We start from the raw sequence: 20,204 nt of genomic DNA, 5'->3' as shown, positions 1-20,204 counted from the left end.
CTCCAGTCCTCGGGCGTCCTCTCAGAAACTCTACTGCAACCTCTCCTAGACACTTCAATACCTCCACGGGTTTGTCATCAGGACCAACTGCCTTTCCACTCTTCATCCTCTTCAATGTCTTCCTCACTACACTCTTACTAATCTTTGCTACTTCCTGCTCCACACCAGTCACCTCTTCTACTCTTTGTTTCCTTTAATTTTCCTCATTCATCAACTCTTCAAAGTTCTCCTTCCATCTTCCCATCACACTCCTGGCACCTGTCAATACATTTCCATCCTTATCTTTAATCACACTAACCTGCTGCACATCTTTCCCATCTCTATCTCTTTGTCTGGCCAACCTGTACAAATCCACCTCTCCCTCCTTAGTGTCCAACCTAACATACAAGTCCTCATATGCTCTTTGTTTGGCCTTTGCCACCTCTACTTTCACCTTACGCTGCATCTTCCTGTACTCCTGTCTACTCTCTTCAGTCCTCTCAGTGTCCCACTTCTTCTTAGTTAACTTCCTTCTCTGTATACACTCCTGAACTTCCTCGTTCCACCACCAAGTCTCCTTGTCCACTCATAATAATAATAATAATAATAATAATAATAATAATAATAATAATAATAATAATAATAATAATAATAATAATTATTATTATTATTATTATAATTCCACTCAATTCAACTTTATTTATATAGCGCCAATTCACAACAAATTCATCCCAGGGCACTTTACACAATAAAGTCAAGATTATAAAGATGTATAAAGAGAACCCAACATTTCCCCCTGGAGCAACAGTGGTGAGGAAAAACTCCCTTTAACGGAAGAAACCTCCAGCAGAACAAGGCTCAGGGTGGACGGCCATCTGCCTTAACCGGTTAGGGTGAGTGGAAATTGAAGAGAGAAAAGAAAAGAGCAACAAAAAGCAACAACAAAACATCGGGCAGGTTGGTAGGACCAGTAGCTGCACGCTGGAAGACACAGAGCTTCAAAGCCGGGGGACACCTGCAGAAAGGGTCAGAGAGAGGGGGACAGAGAAGGACAAAGACAACTAGGGGAGAAAACACAGAGTTAATGACATACAGTGGTGACAATTGCGAGGTGAGAGGAATGTAGAGAGGGTCAAGAGGAGGAAAGGAGCTCAGTGCATCGGGGGGTGGGTCCCCCAACAGTCTAAGCCTATAGCAGCATAACTATAACTAACTATATGCTTTTTAAAGAAGAAGGTTTTAAGCCTAGACTTAAAACTAGAGAGGGTGTCTGCTTCCCGAATCTGAACTGGGAGCTGGTTCCATAGGAGGGGAGCTTGATAGCCAAAGGCTCTGCCTCCCATTCTACCTTTGGAAATTCTGGGAACCACAAGTAGGCCTGCATTCTGAGAGCGAAATGGTCTACTGGGATGATATGGTGCTATGAGATCTTCTATATATGATGGACAATTCAGAGCTTTATATGTAAGAAGCAGGGTTTTAAATTCTATTCTAGATTTAATGGGAAGCCAATGGAGAGAAATATGATCTCTCTTGCTAGTTCCAGTCAGCACTCTTGCTGCAGCATTTTAGATTAATTGCAGGCTCTTTAGGGAGTAACTTGGGCATGCTGAAAGTAGGGAATTACAGTAGTCCAACCTAGACAGACTAATGCATGGACTAGTTTTTCGACATCACTTTGAGACAGGATGCTCCTAATTTTGGCAATGTTCAATAGTTGAAAATAGGCTGTTCTAGAGATTTGTTTTATATGTGAGGTAAAGGACAAATCCTGGTCAAAAATAACTCCAAGGTTCCTTGCAGTAGTACTGGAGGCCAGACATAGGCTATCTAGAGTAACAATATGGTTGGACATCATATTTCTTAGATTTTTGGGCCCATATACACTGACCTCAGTTTTGTCAGAGTTTAGAAGTTAAAATATTGTGGGACATCCAGGCCTTTATGTCTTGTAGGCTTGAATTATTTTTATCTGGTTCCATAGATAAATATAGCTGGGTATCATCAGCATAGCAATGGAAATTTGTGGAGTGTTTTCTAATAATGTTGCCTTAAGGAGACATATATAAAGTAAAAAGTATTGGTCCTAACACAGAGCCTTGTGGAACTCCATAGCTAATCTTTGTGTGCATGGAGGATTCATCATTAAAATGAACAAATTAAAATCTATAAGATAGATAAGATTTAAACCAACCTAGTGCAGTTCCTTTAATCCCAATTTCATGTTCCAATCTCTGTAATAAAATGTTGTGATTAATGGTATCGAATGCAGCACTAAGATCTAACAGAACAAATATAGACACTAGTCCATTATTCGATGCCATGAGAAGATTGTTGGTCACTTCGTTGGTGCTATTCCTGTACTATGATGAACTCTAAATCCTGACTGAAAGTCTTCATACAAATTATTCCTATAAAGGTGATCACATAATTGTTTTGCAACTACTTTTTCAATGATTTTATAAATAAAGGGGAGATTAGATATTGGTCTGTAATTGGCTAAAACACCTGGGTCAAGACAGGGTTTTTTAAGTAATGGTTTAATTACAGCTACCTTATAGGCCTGTGGTACATAGCCTGTTTCTAAAGATAGATTGATGATATCTAATATGAACGTATCTATTAAGGGTAAAGCTTCCTTGAGCAGCTTAGTTGGAATAGGGTCTAGCAGACAGGTTGTTGGTTTAGATGAGGTAATTATTGAAGTCAGCTCAGAGATCTATGGGTAAAAAGCAGTCTAAGAGGGATTGGAGCCTTATTGATGATTGTAGCACTGCTGTACATGAAGATCTATCTGTAATATTTGGGGCGATGATCTGGTGAATTATTTCTGTAATAGCTACAATTTTATTCATAAAGAAAGTCATGAAGTCATTTCTGCTCAGAGTTAAGGGAATAGTAGGCTCAACAGAACTATGGCTCCTAGTCAGCCTGATATAATACAACAACAAAAAACACAATCATCAACTTTGCTGCTTCTCCAAATACAAGTGTGTCATTTTACAGTATTCAGCATACAGTCTTTGTCTTACAAAATCCGCTTGTAAAATTACCTCACAGATATCCGTGACATTTACTGCAGTTATAACTTATTTGCTATCCTCCAGAAAACAGGCATGTCATTAAACCCAGGTTCACCTTTAATTAATGAAATAACGGCAAACATGTCCAGAGTTCTAGTTTACTTGATGTTTCAGTTCAGGTCTTACAGGCTCAGTTTGAAGTCTTTTTCCTAAAATGGAGAGGGTCAGAGCATCAGTTGCGTACAGGACTGTTTTTTTTTTCTGCTCTCCTGGGAGCTGCAGAATTACACAGTGACCACAGCAAAGGATCAGGAATAAACTGCAACATTATCAGCTGACTTGGTTTAGTCGAGGAATCTTTTCTTTTTCAGGACTTTTCTGATAGGACAAAGAAGAAAAATTCATACATGTATTTTACCACCACAGCCTGTTTGTATGCACTTTATTGCTATAAATGAGAACATGTCAGAAATAAGTATCTGAAGCGTTTTTTTGGGAGAAACAATCATGTCGATGTTTGGGAAGGGGAAGACTTGTAACTCTGCTGACAGAATTCCTGCTGCATGTAACCTCGTCCTACTTGGAGCAATGGGATCTGGAAAATCAGGTCTGATGTTACATCTTTTATTGAAACTTATTAACAATCTGTCTTACATTTACATTTGTCTGTTTGACTTAAATGCCTTCTAAGCTTCTAACTATAAATAGTTTGTGTTTAAACTAGAACTACAGTATTTAGTACTAATGATGTTTTAGTATCTTTTGTGTGCACATAGTTTCTTCATCAGTAAAACAGCTGACTGTCTGCATTAACACAAATCATTCAAATTACTTAAGAGAGATAAAAAAGTTCAGATTCACAAGTTAAAGGTGCCTTCTTTGTCTTTCTTCGTTCACTCCTTTGTCCAAACTGATAAAAACGAATCAAAAAAGTGGTTCTGATGTCTGATGTATTGACGTGTGCCAGATTAGATAATTCTCCAACCTTCTTTTTATTTATTTTGCTTTTTATTTTGCACAAACACCATCCAGGAATATTTAATGAGGTTCTTGCTGATATTAAATGTTACTATTTATGTAGCTAGTGGTTTTCTCAGGGCCCTCTCTGACCCAGGTCCCTTGAGGTGCCTCAGTCAGACAGTTTCTTTTCTTTTACAGCACTGACAGTAAAATTCCTCACAAAGCGCTTCATTGGAGAATATGACCCATATCTAGGTGAGACTTCTGTTTACATTTGATACTATTTTCTACTTCAGCTGCAATGATTATTTTTCACAGCCGTGTTAAAGTAATGGTGCCTAACTTTTAGGTCTTGTGATCTCTCATGTTATGTAAAATCAGTGTCTGTTATTCCAAGTGATACAGTCCCTGATGCAGTGGGAATCCATCGACTGAAATGTCTTTGGTACAGATACCTATGCATTTTGTCCTATTTAGGATTTTACTTGTAATATTGTACTTTTTACAAAGTTGTATTATATTGTACTTTTACTTCAGAAAAGTCCTTTCATTGCAGTAAAAGATACTGTGCAGCATTTGTGAAAATGTAAGGTATTTATGGTGTTGTTTGCGTCCTTGCCTACCTCGCAGAGGATATCTACTCATCAGAAGAGATTGTGGATCAGCAGCCAGTCACAGTGAGAGTGATGGACACCTGTGATCAGGTATTACACCACACACCACATAACTCGAGTGTCTTGGGTTTCTATTCTGGCTCAGCACCTGCATGCTATACCGTATAAAGGCAAAAATGCCCCAAAAAATCTAGAACAAAATTAATAATTAAACTCCACTCTGTAAGATTTTTAGTGACCAAGGGTTCTTGTATCTATCCACTGACTTCTGCTTTTCAGTGATCTTTTAGCAAAAGTATTTGGCTTCATGGTGTAGTTTTTTTCATCTAGAGGCCTGATGGCTTAGTGTCAGAGCATTGGGTTGGCATGCAGGCTGTGGGTTCAAATCCCACCTCACCAGGTCTGTCCCCACCCAGCCACCAAGGGGTACCTTGGTGCCGGTCCTGGGCCCGAATAAAAATTGCAGGTGGCATTTTCCAAATACAATCAATTAATTTCTCACCTAACAACTGGTAGGAAAGAAAAATCATTAGAAAAAATCTAATGTGCTGCCTAAACCTAAATATTTTGCATGTTCCAGTCTAATTCTTATAAATAAAAGAAAGTATTGGAGCCAGCACGTAGTGACTGTCAGTGGCATTGCACTTCAAGATACTCCCACATTAGGTTCAGCCTCCAGTGGCAGCTGCTGCTTGGATGACTCATATACTGCTGTGTGTGTTCCAAGTGAGTTCTGTGCTGCCCATAACTTTTTTATGACTATTATTTCCATAAAAAGCAGAAAAATGCTCTTAAACATATCGGAGGAAGTATGAAGTAAAGGTAGTCTTCACAACACTGCAACATACTGGTGGCCCTAATGGGTCCTTAGGAACAACAGAAACATGTTTATCATCATTCTTCTTCTTCTTCTTCTTATTGTTATTATTATTATTAGTAGTAATAGTAGTAGGAGTAATTGTATTGGTATTAGTATTTGTAGAATTATTAAAATTATGATAATTTTAAAGAAATACACCTCTTCATAATAAAGTGTAGGCCTATCTACAAAATATACTGAACCATTGTCAATGGGCTGTGCAGCAAAAGGTGTATGCAAATTGTACTGATCCATTTTTAGGATGGCGGTGGGCTGAGCAGAGGACACTTTGATATGTGTTGAATGGAGGGTAGAGTGCAGACAATGAGCTTTTATCAAACTGAACTCTAGTAAAAAGCAGGCCTGACCTCTGCTGGAGAAAGACTAAAACTGTTTACTGAGACAGAAGGTTCAGATACCAGCCAGCTCAAGCTGTTGTGTTTGTGTGCAAAGGAGGGTCCAGTGAACAGCGAGCGTTATCTGTCGTGGGCCAACGCATTCTTCGTGGTCTACAGCATTGACAACATGGAGAGCTTTAAAGGAAGCCACCTGTACCTGCAGACACTGGCCCTGCACAACAAAACCTTTAGGCCTCAAACTCCCATCATCCTGCTGGGCAACAAGCTGGACATGGACAGATACAGGCTGGTATCTCTGTGTGACTGGTTTTTGTTAGCATGAGAGTGTGTGTTAGCACACCAACCTTTAACACTGATGTCATGAGTTCATAACAGTTTCATCAACCAAAAATTGAACATATTTCCAAAGGTTTACCTGATGATGGAGTTAGATGAGTTCATTCTGAGAAGAGCATGGATGCCTGAATAAAGTTGAACAGTTAAACAGTGATAAACAGTTATTCTAAACGGAAAATAGCTGTTGATCTTGTCTTTTCAAACAAGAGAATAATGGGTGAACCTGTTGAAGCACATCATTCACGGCATGAAAAATTCTGCACGATCATTTTTGTTGAGTTGAGACCGAAGAAGCTCAGTGTGTAACTGTCCTGATGTCTACTCTCAGACAGGTCAGTCAAAGTGATGCTGAGTCCCTTGCATCCCGTTTTGGCTGTTTGTTCTTCGAGGTGTCCGCCTGCCTGGACTTCTTGTCCGTGAAGCATGTCTTCTACGAAGCAGTGAGGAGGGCAAGGGAAGCGCGGGGACGTGGTCGCTTGGTGCCGGCTGTCTTCGTCAGTGAGGACAAGGCGCTGATTGACGTTCCCACCTTTATCACTCCCTGCTACAAGGAGCTGCCGGCCCCGGCCACCGCCAAGCTGGTGACTGTGAAGACGTCTAGAGCTCAAAGCAAACGAAGGGCCCCCACACTAACTCTGCTCAAAGGCTTTAAGATCTTCTGACTTTTACGAAAAGAACTGCATTACTTTGGAAGTATACAACAGTCTTTAATGGAAATAATGAACTGTTTTTTAAAAAACTGAAATTTGTTTTGGGGAAAGTGAATGTACAACTGCAGTACTTATTGAGAAAAAACTAAAGCAAACACTTTCTACAGATATCAGGTATGAAAACTTGACATCAGACACCAAAGAGTAAAACATAAAAAAAAAAAATCATGGAAAGTAATTTTTTCTTTCGCATCTATAAACTCCCAGTTAGGAATTGTAATAACAACAGTAAGTTGCTACAGTAGTTTGAGCAGCAGCAGTGGCTGTGACTCATGGCAAAGATAATGACAGTAAGACATTTACTGCAGTTGGTAAAGCTCAGTCAATTGTGAACAGAGAGACTTGGAACACATACTCCTTAAGTCACTATGATGTACTGAACCATGTAATGAACCATTCACAATCTGGTCATCCTGACAGAAACCTCCACGTACCAGTTAGAACTAGACAGGCTTTCAGATCCTACCTGAGAATCATTACGTTTTAGGTGTTTTCAGTGTGAAAGTAACCAAGTGATAAAAACCTTTACATCTATTGGTCTACTTAAAATATTCAGTTACTTTTGATTGGGCAAATTTAAATCAAATCTTAAGAAAACAGGCTTAACTGACAGCATTACTGTGTTGAGTATAATGTGTACATAGCAGGAATGTATAGACACACAGAGACAGGACTTGTCACTTTGCCTTCTAGAGTGAAAAAATTGGACAAATGTGTAGACATATGGATGACAACACACCCTAGAGCCTAGAACGTGGTTGACTGAATGAGTGAATTTATCCCATGTCTCTTAAAGTTTGGTATTTTTAAGCTGGTCTTTATAGGAACTTGAATGATATTTAGAAGTTCTTTAAAGTTTTCTACTGAAATGCAAATGCTCTGTAAGACATGAGAGCCACAGTGTATATTACATTTCATGAAAAAAAAGATAATTTCATATTTCATGTGCGACTCATTAAAGAATTCGGCAGTGACCCTGTCTATATTTGTTTGGTTAACTTTTATAATAAGTTAACCAAGTTAACTTATTATAAAAGTTAACTTGGATACAAATTAACTTATTTTAAGACCATCTTAAAAATCCTTGCATTAACTAAGGTCATAATCCATGTTTTTTAAAATCTATGTTTTAAATAATATAATGCTTGCTATGTTGTATGTCATATGATAAGTTTGTGTGGAAATGGAGAGAACATTGTGATCTAAGAGTAGCTTCATGAACTAAAATGCTTTTTAGCTGAGCAAACATTTGAGATTTAAAGTGTGAACAAAAGGGCTGCTGCCACATAGTTGTCATATCTTGTAGTTTTGAGAATGCAATATTGTCCACAATCTGTAATTATATATTACTACTTCATAGTTTTTACCAGATATTTATCTGTCAGTATTTGTTTCTTTGCACGTCTGGATTCTTAATACAAAATACATTCACTGGCCAATTCTTTTAGGTACCTTTACAATTTAATACAGCAACTCTGCCATAAATTCTACTTTTACAAAATTGTAACATCTCAGTTTTTAGGTGGAAACTGTCAGAAAGATGATAATTCTCATAATAGATGATAATAAGTCAAAATTCTCCTATATGAGTCGTAGTGGAAAGCTTTATTTTAAGAGGTGGTTTTAATGTTTTTGACCAACCCATTTAAAATGTTTTTTTTCTTTAGATCATTACAGTAAATGTGACAGTTTTTTTCAAGTATTTATTGAATGGTCAGACTGATGTGACTGTAGGACAGTTTACAGATTTAATGCATCATAAAATCAGCTATCTGCCAAAGTTGTACATACTGAGGGAGGAGCAGTGTGAGGCATGACATTAAAATACTTAACTACTGATAGAATGTGCTGACAAGTCCTCAAAAACTAGTTTAGATGACCACCATGAGCACTAGACTGTAACCTTTCTCTCTATTATTTTACTTCATCACAGACCTCCATCTCAACAGCTGACACTTCCTCCTGTTCCACCTCCTGTTCCACCTCCTGTTCCACCTCCTGATCCTCCACCTTTTTCTCCTCCTGTACTGCAGGATCTGAGTATAACAAAGATGTGTTGCCATCTTTCCATGTGACCACAATATTTCCTGATCCGAGCCCATTCACGTCTGTGTCGCATGCAGAGAAATTCTTTCCCTGCAGCGCTGTGTAACCTGAGGAAGATGCTGGTGGTTTGCTGCAGCTGTCATTTTTGAGTGGTGAAATGATCTGCAGTGACTCGCTTTCACCCTTCTTAGCCAATGACGCTGCAGCTTTGTACTTTGCTATCTTCTTTCTGCTCCTTTAGAAAAAAGACGTAAAAAGTATGTAAAAAGTCAGTCTCCAGTTTTTAAAATTACACAGTTAGTTCACTTTGACTAAATTGTATTCATACTTGTTGGCCACAGCTGACATTCCCAGCAGCAGGAAACCAACAAGAAGACAGACGAACGCCAGTCCCAGCAGCACAAATGTCCATATGGTTGCTGCAATATAAATAATATAAATAAATAAACAGTATCTAAATAATATATTAAAATCATTCACAACATATAACATTAAATGACAGCATAAAGCTGTAGGAAGCAGTGAATGTAATTGTTTTATAATGAACAGAGGCATCACAGACATTTCAGTGTTGAACTCAAGACTGTCAGCACACTGCACGGGAACCATTGGACTGTCAATCAGTATCTTGAACTATGGCGTGTTTGTGCCAACATAGAGATGTGTAAAGGATGAAGACAGGGTTTAGTATTTTAGGAGCAGCAGCAGCAAAAGAACTTACAATCCCCTGTGCGATAGTACCAGCGGAAATACTCCTTCTCTTTCTCTGTCATGTCTGCCAGCCTGCCTCTCTGGCCCTCTGCAACTTCAAACTCATCTGGCTCATTAGACGACCTTCTGACTCCTGAAGGATAAGATACAAACAGACGTCTCACAGCAGCTATGTTATTTACCGACCACAAGACACGAAAACACACATCTTTTATTAACTAAATGCTAAATGCTAAATAATGTCTCCAAAACTTTATTGAACTGATTTACTGTAGTCCAACCACAAAATTTTTGTCAAGACTATTTCTGTTCATTTTGGAAACTATATTATTTTCATTTCGTAAATTTGAAGAGGATGTTCCAGCTTCGGGTTTACAAACTAAAATTTGTGTTGATGTCTTTACCAACTGCTGATGAAAATTCTGGTTCTCTTGCTGCATTGGTTATCAACAGCATTGTGTTAAGACACAAAGTTGTTTTTGAATAAATGGATGGATTGTTTTTATTTATCAAGCAGATTTATATTAAAAATGTAGCCAACAAGTAAATTGAAACGTCTCATTACATATTATGACTACCATAATATATGGCAAAGTGTCTTTCAGTTCTTGTGATTGTTCCTGACTTACTGAGTTTTTCTTGACAGATGTCTCCTTCATCCAGAGATTTCCACTTTGTGTTTTTACTGACATGAGCCAAAATCAGACGCTGCCCATCTGCCGACAACAGCATTGATGTATTCCTGCTAATCAGTCTGGCTCTATCACAGTCCCAAACTAAACTGGCAGCATCCGCCGTGGAAGCCTGGCAGGACTGGGTCCAGATTGGTTTTGTCTTCTGGGCTGACAAACATCTGGTTGATCCAATGCACATCAACATGCCTTGATCAATCCAGACCCACTGTTGAAACTGTGAGTCCAGATTACACTTCTTCAGCAGAACTTCCCCTGCCACTGAGTCCTCCATACACAGGCTGCTCTGCCTGTTGTGAATCATAAATGCCCTCCCCTCTGTAGGTACTATCAGAGTGACATGTTTAAATTACATTATGTTAATATATAAATGAATTATACATTTGTCTGAAAAAGCATTAATTTACCTGACAGGGAGAGAATCAGTAGGATCCTGACATCAAACATATCTAAAAATAATTGGACATTATTGTTAAAAATATCTGCAGTTTTTCAGTAAAAAGCCATAAGACCAGAAAAACATTTGTACACACTTGTATACACTGTGGCGCAGGAAGGTAGAGCGGTGGTCCACCAATCCCCTCAGTTGCTGGTTCGATCCCTAGCTCTATCTGTCACATGTCGAAGTGTCCTTGAGCAAGATACTGAACCCAACTTAATTGCTCTCAGTAAGTGTTGCCCAGCTATCAACCTCTATGCAGATGACTTCTTGAATTCTTTACCTGGCAATTAGCCGGGTAATTGAGCTGAATTGAAAGCAATTGGGTAAATTGTATTTTAAAATAAAGTTAAGATTGTCCTCTGTTAAATAAGAACAAAACAAGTTTTTGTAACTAAACATTAACTAAACTTAATTGACTAAATATGAGTTGAGTTAATGGGCAAGAGACGAAAATAGAGAACTTTATTTCACATCTCACTGCAAAGATCATTTTATTAATTCTGCATTCAATGTGTAGATTCTGCAAGCACTAAGTTTGTATTTTCATTTTTGAAAAAACTATGGCATGCTCTTTCTATGTGGTCTGTGTGTTCTCAAGCCCCACTAAGAAGAGTGTACGTTTGGTTTCAGAAGTGAAAGGACAAATGCAAAAAAAGTCAGAAAAAACACTAAATATGTGAATGCAAATAATTTATTATTACCGAGCTGGTTAGTCTGATACATAACCCACTAATCCAATCTTTTATGTGGCCACTTTTAAGTGGCCACATAAAACTCCACCAACCACAGGGTGGAGCAGTAGCCTCTATGGCAATACCTGGGGCAACTGAGCTGTATAAAGCTGTAAAATCAAGTCTTTCACTGTCTCGCAGGTACACACACACACACACACACACAAAATGTAGAGGCTGTTTCTGAAGACACTAAACCCCAAGATGCTCTTCATGAAAGCTCCACCTTCATTGATTTGTGTGTATGTGTGTGTGTGTAAGGACACTTAGGACAGGAGGAGCCAGCATTGAACCACCAAGCCCACTGCATATATGTGCATCCTCTCATGCTCCATTGTTATACAGTATCATACTATAAGATACTTTGCTCTGTGCAAGCACAACACGCCACATCATACCCCACTGTAAACATGCTATAAGAATACATGGGGGGAAAAAAGTACAGTATTCTGCAATTCATATAACTTTATTCAGGCATTGACCACATGTTGAGTAACATGTGGAGTAACGTCGAGTAACATGTTGTTACTTTACCCACCACAAGAATATTGTTTAGCAGTACACACAAAGTACAAACACTTACATCAATCAGTGAAATAAATATAATTTAGCAAAAACATACTAACATTGCTTTACTATAAAATTAGAGTCACTCACTTCTGTGATATTCAGCCTGTGGTTGAGATGAGAACAGAACAGTCTGTGACTGTCAACAGAAGGAGAGTCAAAAGATGTTTCCAAAGTTCATGGGGAGGAGCCTGCAGGCTGTTTGATTACTCTGAGTGTGGCAAACCAATTGGTATACAGTCCAATATGCAGTACAGTGGAACATATTGTGAATATTTAAGGAGGAACTGTTGTTCTGTTAACCCTCTGTGAGTTGATAAGACCTTTCATTTGGACTTAATTTTCATCCTTTACCTTAAAGCACCTGTTTTAACGATTAGTCAGATACAGGTCTTTGACCCTGTGCCTTGGTAACTGTTTAGACAGCCTTGCTGTGACCTCGTCTTTCTGTTTGTGAGGGCAAGTGACTCACTGGTCATATGCCTGCACAAACACACACACACAAGCACACACACACACACATACACATAAAAACACATGTAAGTTGTAAAAGGATTTTATTTTTATAGCAGAGGTGTGGAGAGGTGAAGAACCTCAGTGTCACTGAAGAAATGAGAAGGGTGTATCAAAGGATTCAATTAAAATATAAAAAGCCAATGATGGGTTACACAGATATCATAAGCAGTGCATACTCATGCTGGTTTCATCTACGCCAAAAACATCTCAACACTTACAGTGTCTTAACCTACTCAGTAAAACATAATACAGTTTTTCCTCATTTGCTTAGACACTTCTATTTACCCTGAAGTAACATTTTCATGACAGTTTAAACACAGGACGAAACAGAGGCCCACTGCCTAAAATGAAACATTTGGTTTGCACAATGGTGAACTGTCTGCTCTTACATAGTGCTTTTCTACCTGTTGGCACTCAAAGCACTTTACACTGCTTCTTATTCACACTTATTCACACTCACAATCACACACACACTCATGCACCGATGGGGGAGCTGCTATGCAGATGGCCAACACTCACCGGGAGCAACTAAGTCGGGGTTCAGTGTCTTGCTCAAGGACACTTCAACGTGTGTGACTGTGTGACTGGAGGAGGTGGGGATTGAGCCAACAACTGTGAGATTGGTGGACAACCTCTCTACCTTCCTGCGCCACACTGACAAAACGTTAAAGATGCAACAAAAGCTAATTTTCACAAATACTCAGGTTTTCATCAACACTGACTGTTTACCCTTGTTTTTCATTTGGACTTGCAAATAACAACACAAAGGAGCATCTTTCATAGATGGTCAGGATCTATGGGGTTGCACACATATACATTGGAGATTCATCATTTTGCAAATAATTAACACCAACTGGGAATTTGTGTTTTCCTTTTGTTGGACACATTTATTTTAATAAAGTGTTGGTTCAATGAATGATGTGTGTCAACAGAAGAATGTAAAAAATTTGTGAAATCAATGGAAAAATGTGCAAGTTAAGACTGCTGTGCTAAGAAGGTGATGGTGAAGATCAACTGGATACCAGTTTCAATAAATACATTTTATCAGTTGAGAAAAACTGTAACTGGGACTGACAGTGATCAGTATTGGGGCCCCCTCTGCTGGACTCATTGACTTACTACACTGATAAATCTTTAGTCAGAAAAGTAATGCTGTTGCATATAAACTGATTCTCCCTGCATTTATTAACACACACCCCATTAAAAAATCATAATAATCATTTTATAAATTGATTCCAATCAATACTTAGTCAATTTGTTGTCAGCCTGCTGAAGTGGAGTCCTGGAACATTTTAAGTTTTATATCACAGGGAGCCAAAGAACCAGGACCGTAATCAGCTTTATTTTCACTTGATAATACTTTTGTCTTTATATCAATATTGTCTCTTGTTTTTTTCTGCCTGTGCTGTAATACAATATGTTTTCTTTGTACTTATTTGAAAAGGTGTTTTACTTTGAAAGAAGGTTTACTGTGAACCATATGTGTTTATATCTGTTTAAATACATATTAATTAAATATGTACAGTACCTAATATACAGTATGCACTGGGGGATGAAGAATTATGTTTTTTGTTCTTTTGTCTAGTGTTGAAAAATGTAGGCCAATGTGAAAAATACAGATCTAGAGCACAAAAAGAAAAACACAAAGAAACAAATAACATGATCTATCTACCTAATCAATGACAATGTAAGATTTAGCTATGGAATTTCATATTCTAGGACATCTACCCATTCATCCATTATCTTAACTGCTTGTTCTGTTCACAGTCACAGGAAGCTGGAACGATTCACAGGCAATTTATTGTCACCAATGAACCTAACATACATGTCTTTGGTCTGTCCTGGGACTTGAACTGGGAGCTTCTAAAGTTGATTTTCTTGTAAACGTTGTTGTTTATATAATTTAGAAAATAGTGAGTCTACATTGATGAAGTCATGATTGTTTTGTCCAACAGTCTAATATTCAAATATATGTTTAAGAAAACCAGCAAATTCTCCCATTTGTGAAGCTGGAAATATTTGAAATCTTTGCAAGGAAAATTTTTTCTTTAAAATTGTTATCACCGTATTTCTAATTATTTATGAATGTATCTACTAATACATTTAAACTCTAATGTATGGCAGTTTAAATTATGATGACTTAATTTTTCTTATACTATCTCATATGATTTGTAAAGTAAGTAAAGCTCTCAGTAAATGTATAGGAACATTAGCCGGAAAGAGGAACATTATTATATTTAAAGTAGAAAGTGGAATGTAAATAGAAAAGGCAAGTGTGTGTGTATTTGACGGGTGGCAGCAGTGACTTCTGTGTGAGCTGCAGAGACACAAAGTAGCAACAGATTTCTGAGTGGGTCATGAAGAGAAGAGAGACAGAAATGTGCACAGTCTGAGGGGAGTCTGGGTGAAGGGATTATTTTCCATGAGTGTGCATCTAAGAACTTTACTGCCCAGGGCGCTTTGGTTTATGTTTGTTAGTAAAATGAGAATTCATAACATATTTAGTTATGAATTCATTTTTACAGCCCCGAATGTGCTGCAGTGTTATGGATCTTCCTCTTCTTCATATAATTACAGGACTTCCGAGCAGGGACATCCATGCCATTAATCTTTTTCAGCGCATTTTTATTTCACATGTATTTTGCACACACTTTTAGTTTCTCACAGCCAGAATGCATGAGTAGTTTTTTCATACACCAGCTATATTTGTTATGCTAATTTCAAAACAAGTGGGAGTAATTAATTGATTGGGTGCATAGAGACCTTTGATGCAGAACTTTTCATTGCTCTTCAGCCATTTTTGAGCCTGCCCTGGGATCTAAGTATACAACACACACACAGACACGCACACACACGCCCACACAGACACACACAAACATGCACACACATTCACAATGTAGAGGTTGTTTCTGAATCCACTAATTAACAATTCTCAGATATGCACAGAGGTCTCATAAATTCTAGAAATTCAAGGGTAAAGAAAACACTGTGTGCCCCACAGCCAGACAACCTGTTAAAGCAGAAATACACAGATTGGTTCTTTATCTAAAAAGAAAGATCCATGTACATGTCAAGGGGACAACCCATATCACTTATCAACATTTCAACCTTAAACACAAGGTGTTATGTAGTTATTAATTATAAATAATAAATAATTAATCAGATTAATTTTGGCCTTTTGTGCCTTTAATTAATAGTGGACAGTGTAGACTGTGGACTAGGACGACACAATTGCGATTATTTTGGACAATAAACAAATGTATCATGGGTCTACTTGTTAAGAAAAATGCACAGATTACTAATCATTTTGAAATGTGTATTTCTCAAATCAAACACACAAACAAGCATAAAACCTAAGCAAACTAGATCTAAAAACATTGTTCAGTGTTTAAAAAGTAACTTAAAAATTTTTTTTTCGTCCTTTTGGCTTATCACCACAGCGGATCATTGTCCGCATGTTGATTTGGCACTGTTTTTACGCCGGATGCCCTTCCTGATGCAACCCTCCCCAATTTCTACCGGGTTTGGACCGGCACTGCACAGCTGGGGAGGGGAATGGGCTGTTAGGGGTTCAGTGTCTTGCCCAGGGACACTTCGACATATAGCCAGGGCTGGGGATCAAACCACTGACCCTGTGGTCTGTGGATAACTGCCTTTACCAACTGAGCTACAGCTGCCCCAAGTAAATTAATGTATTATATTTTCTAAATCTAATATTAAAAACATATAGTCATTTTTACACCACATGCCACTAAACTGCCTCAATTCTGCTCCCATTTTTCGATTTCCCATCGAGCAACAGTATTGGTTTTCCAAGAGAACTGACGGTTCAGCTATATTTGAAGTGAAAAAAAAGTACATGATACCAAAAGCAAGTAGAGTGGAATTATGTTGAGCCTATAAAAACACTTTATATGTACATGACAATATTGTTTTAAAATGTTTGAGAGGTGAGACAGCACTTTGTCTCAAGTGTCTAAGGTGAAGTTGCAGTGATCTTGATAACACTCGCTGGCCTGGCCAGTGCTTTTTCTAGACTTTACCTCCGTTAAGGACTTGTTTGAAGGCTTATGTGTAGTCACAGATACATGTACACCAACAGTTTCCACAACGTACCCTAGTTGGCCTTGATTGCAATAACAATGGCAGAGACAGGTTTAGAAATGTGTTCACAGAGTTAGCAGATCTCAAGTCCAACTGGAGGGAATCTCAATGTTTAGGAGCCACCATCTCTGGAGTGAGGAGCACCCATCAATTCTGATCAGAGTATCATAGAGACCTGCTGCTCATGTAAGGTTTCAGTATATGTACACTGAAACACTGAAACCAACTTAAAGCAAAGTACAACTGATATGTTTCCTTAAACTAAGCCTGACACAAACACTGCTGTGTCCATGAACAACTGACTGAAAAATAGCTGAGCTTTGGTAATTTGCTTTAAGGTCAGACACTGACATCTGCTATGGTGTCCAAGCACAAAAGAGTCAAACACTTAATTTGAATTTAGCAGCAACTGGTGGCAGATGAAAAATATCATCCCTGAAAATATGGCTTTGGGGCCAAAATGAAATTGGCCAAAGGTGTAAACAACCTTTTATCATGTGCAATTAACAAGCAACTATAATAAATCACAGCTGCTCTGTGTGTCACATATATTAATGACTCTCTCTCTTATTGGAGAATTTAATTATTTACAATGCACAGGCAGAATGTGAAATCCCAGAGGAACAAATGTGTTTCAGTGTAACAGAGCTGCAGAGAGTCTGATGGAAAGCTCATGACACTGTTATCTGTGTGTGTGTAGGAGGAGGTGTGTTCAAATGCACAGTGTGGAGATAATCCTCCTCTTCACTAACACTGTTCTTTTTCATGTATTCATCAAACTCTATTTGCAACACAGCATATGCAGCTCACTGCCTGGGTTTGAGCTGGCTTCATTTTATAAGAATAACCGCACTGGATTATAAATGTGCTGCATAAACGTTTTACAATAATGACCAAATTCTAACAAATGGTTCTTACTGTACATTAAATTAAATATAATATTAAATATTTAAATTACTGAGTTTCAGGATATAAAGTGAGAAATGCAATCATAAATTAGTCATTCATATTTATGCATTAAAGAACATATAGTGTCATATTGGGTTGTAATTAGCAGGCAGGGTTAGTAAACCAAAACAAAAAATTACAAAATTTAATCAGGGTTTTATGAAGGTCAATTTGGTTGCAATCAAATAAAACATATTTGAGAACAAAACACTGTTACAATAAAAAAAATCTTTGCAAGTAGTTTTCAAAATTGAAAATGGCAGTTAAGGTTTTGCAAGTTGCAGATCAAAATATTTTCTCCACGTGTAAAAAAGTTTTGCAAATCCAAATTTTGGTTTGGTAAAAAATTGGTATTGGTAAAATACTACAGGCCTACAGTGGTGCATTGAGTTCACCAAAGAAAAAAAAATTTTAATATTGACCTTATCTTGTAATTACAAAATACTGATTTCATAAAAAGAAATCCGGATTTCATTATTAACAGATAGGAATCTTGTATTTACGAGATATGGATCTCACAATTATGATTTAGGTATCTCATAAAGATGAGAATGTTTCAGAACCTGCCTTTGAATAATCAGTTTTTAAGATGTATTTGGTATCACAGTAGTACCGTGACAATTTTCAATACTTCCAAAAGTCTAGCAGTCAAACTAAACTGTAGATAACTTAACTTAACTTTCCAAAATGTCAGCATAGGCTATAAAGCGAGGTATCCTTGGAAACACGAGATCCGGTTCTCGTTTTTACAAGAAACATATCTTGTGAATAAGAATTATGAAATCCATATTTCTGTATCTTCTAATCATGAGATTCATATCTTGCTAATTTGTTTTCTTTGACAAATGCAGTGTGACCTGACGACACAGGAAAATAACTTGCATGCGAATTCAACTTTATGGAAAACTATGCTTTAGTGACAAGTATCTATAAGGTATATGCTAAAAAGTAGAAAACATTACTGCTAATGAAAGAAGTTATCATGTGTAACTGTAATTTGTTTGAAGCTGACATGCGCTGATCCAAACCAAACTACTCAAAACTAAATGATTAGCAGAGCAGATTTCTCATATTATTGTTTTATTGTATGTTTTCAACTATGTGAACAGCACAGATGTACAGTAGATGTCCTTTTTCATCTTCCTTTGTCCACTCCTCCTGATCAATGACCTTTGACCTTCTCTTATATTGCACTGTGACTGCTTTATCTGGTGTCACGCAGCTGATGTTGCTTTCCAGTGTTTTATTCTGTGTTGAGTTTGTGGAGTCACTGGAACTGTGAGTCTCCAGTGAGTCAGCTTCATTTGTGTTCCCCAGTGATCTTGCAGTGAGGCTAAGAAAAGTGGCTGTTGCATCATCTCTAACTGCACCTCGTGTACCACATATTCTGTTGCTGTAAAGAAAATTTACAGAAAAGTTTACAGTTATGTTTTCGCCATATCACATTATTGTCTTACTTTTCATAAATCTACATATGGGGACAATTTAGGACAAATCAACATCTCCTTAGCTTCTTTTTGTAGTGTTTGGTGCTGGTGTGTTACTGCAGCAAAGATTTAGCACAAGTTTGGCTGCATGACTGTAGTTTAAAATGAGCAAACGGCAGCACTAGACCAAACACATACAACACCAGCATCATTCACACGGAGGTGGTTTGGCTTTGAAAAAAAAAAAAAAGTCAATCTGCGTGCTATGCTGGAAATTGGTTGCTGTAAAAAAACACCATCTGTGAACCCTAATGGACTTTGAGGTATGTGAAAAGTTTTGGGATTCAGCTGTGCATGACATGTTGAAACCAGCCAAGGTATCAGCACCAAAGCACACGCAGCAAAGTTTAGAGGGCTCATTCTGCAAAAACAACAACAACAAAAAACTTAAGAGAAAAAAGTGACAGATGGCTACACATGACTAACGGTATCTAATTATATTATTGTGACAGAGCGAAAATCCAAGTGTTTCAGAGAGATGGTTGCAAACTACTTTTGATAAGATGACTTTAGACCGAAGACACACACTGCCTGGCTAAAAATATTTAGGTCAGCTGTGCCTAAACCTTTATTTGTTTGTTGATTTATGCCAACAAACTCTGCAAATATTATTAATTTATAGTCATCAAGAAAAAACTCCATATAATATAATGATAAAATGTCTATGAATATTGTATATCCCTAGTTAATACCATTCAAAGCTAAAAAAAACTTTTCGTCCTACAGTATCTGATAAGTTTTAATTGTTGTCATTTCAAAGGACGTTGGTGTTTGGTTTGGATCAGTGCATCTCAGGTTTAAACAAACTCGAAAAACTGAAACATGAGAAAATCAAACACTTATAAAAAACACAAAAATATTGTTATTTTGACCTGAAGCTTTGTGTTCCACTGAAAGGAAAAACATTGGTTAATAGTTATCTCAGCCATTCTACTGATTTTAATGTGTCCAAATAAAGATGAACAAATAAGCTTAAACCACTTCCTACAGATTTACTTTCCTAAACAAAGTACAAATACGCTCTGTTGCTTTGCCCTCTCTAGCAATGTGGAGGAAGAGAGGAGTGATTGGACCATCCTAAATGTGTAGCAATAATGAGTAAACATGAAGAAGCAATTAT

At 37.6% G+C, this 20,204-nt stretch overlaps 2 protein-coding genes across 4 annotated transcripts; one reads left to right on the top strand and one right to left on the bottom strand.

Moving 5' to 3' along the window:
• Window positions 1-765: 765 nt before the first annotated feature.
• On the top strand, window positions 766-8,463 carry rasl12 (RAS-like, family 12). 2 transcript variants are annotated; one of them, XM_067494925.1, is made up of 5 exons: window positions 766-3,609; window positions 4,161-4,217; window positions 4,593-4,666; window positions 5,889-6,083; window positions 6,463-8,463. In XM_067494925.1, exons 1-5 carry the CDS (start codon window positions 3,510-3,512, stop codon window positions 6,790-6,792), a joined length of 756 nt encoding a protein of 251 aa, XP_067351026.1. In that variant the 5' UTR covers window positions 766-3,509; the 3' UTR covers window positions 6,793-8,463. The 2 variants fall into 2 exon arrangements, with proteins under 2 accessions (XP_067351026.1, XP_067351025.1); XM_067494924.1 differs by having other exon boundaries at window positions 771-3,609; window positions 5,889-6,079; window positions 6,459-8,463.
• Window positions 8,464-8,526: 63 nt separating this feature from the next.
• On the bottom strand, window positions 8,527-12,238 carry si:cabz01068815.1 (solute carrier family 51 subunit beta). 2 transcript variants are annotated; one of them, XM_067494923.1, is made up of 7 exons: window positions 12,120-12,219; window positions 10,823-11,035; window positions 10,697-10,738; window positions 10,227-10,616; window positions 9,608-9,730; window positions 9,215-9,305; window positions 8,527-9,121 (listed from the first exon to the last, which is right to left on the bottom strand). In XM_067494923.1, exons 3-7 carry the CDS (start codon window positions 10,734-10,736, stop codon window positions 8,755-8,757), a joined length of 1,011 nt encoding a protein of 336 aa, XP_067351024.1. In that variant the 5' UTR covers window positions 10,737-10,738; window positions 10,823-11,035; window positions 12,120-12,219; the 3' UTR covers window positions 8,527-8,754. The 2 variants fall into 2 exon arrangements, with proteins under 2 accessions (XP_067351024.1, XP_067351023.1); XM_067494922.1 differs by lacking the exon at window positions 10,823-11,035 and having other exon boundaries at window positions 12,120-12,238.
• Between the last annotated feature and the right edge of the window lie 7,966 nt (window positions 12,239-20,204).

The sequence above is a fragment of the Channa argus genome, chromosome 2, assembly GCF_033026475.1.
Source record: "Channa argus isolate prfri chromosome 2, Channa argus male v1.0, whole genome shotgun sequence".
NCBI lineage: Eukaryota > Metazoa > Chordata > Actinopteri > Anabantiformes > Channidae > Channa > Channa argus.
Note: the sequence above shows the minus strand (reverse complement) of the source record. Positions and strands in the feature narration are given on the sequence as shown.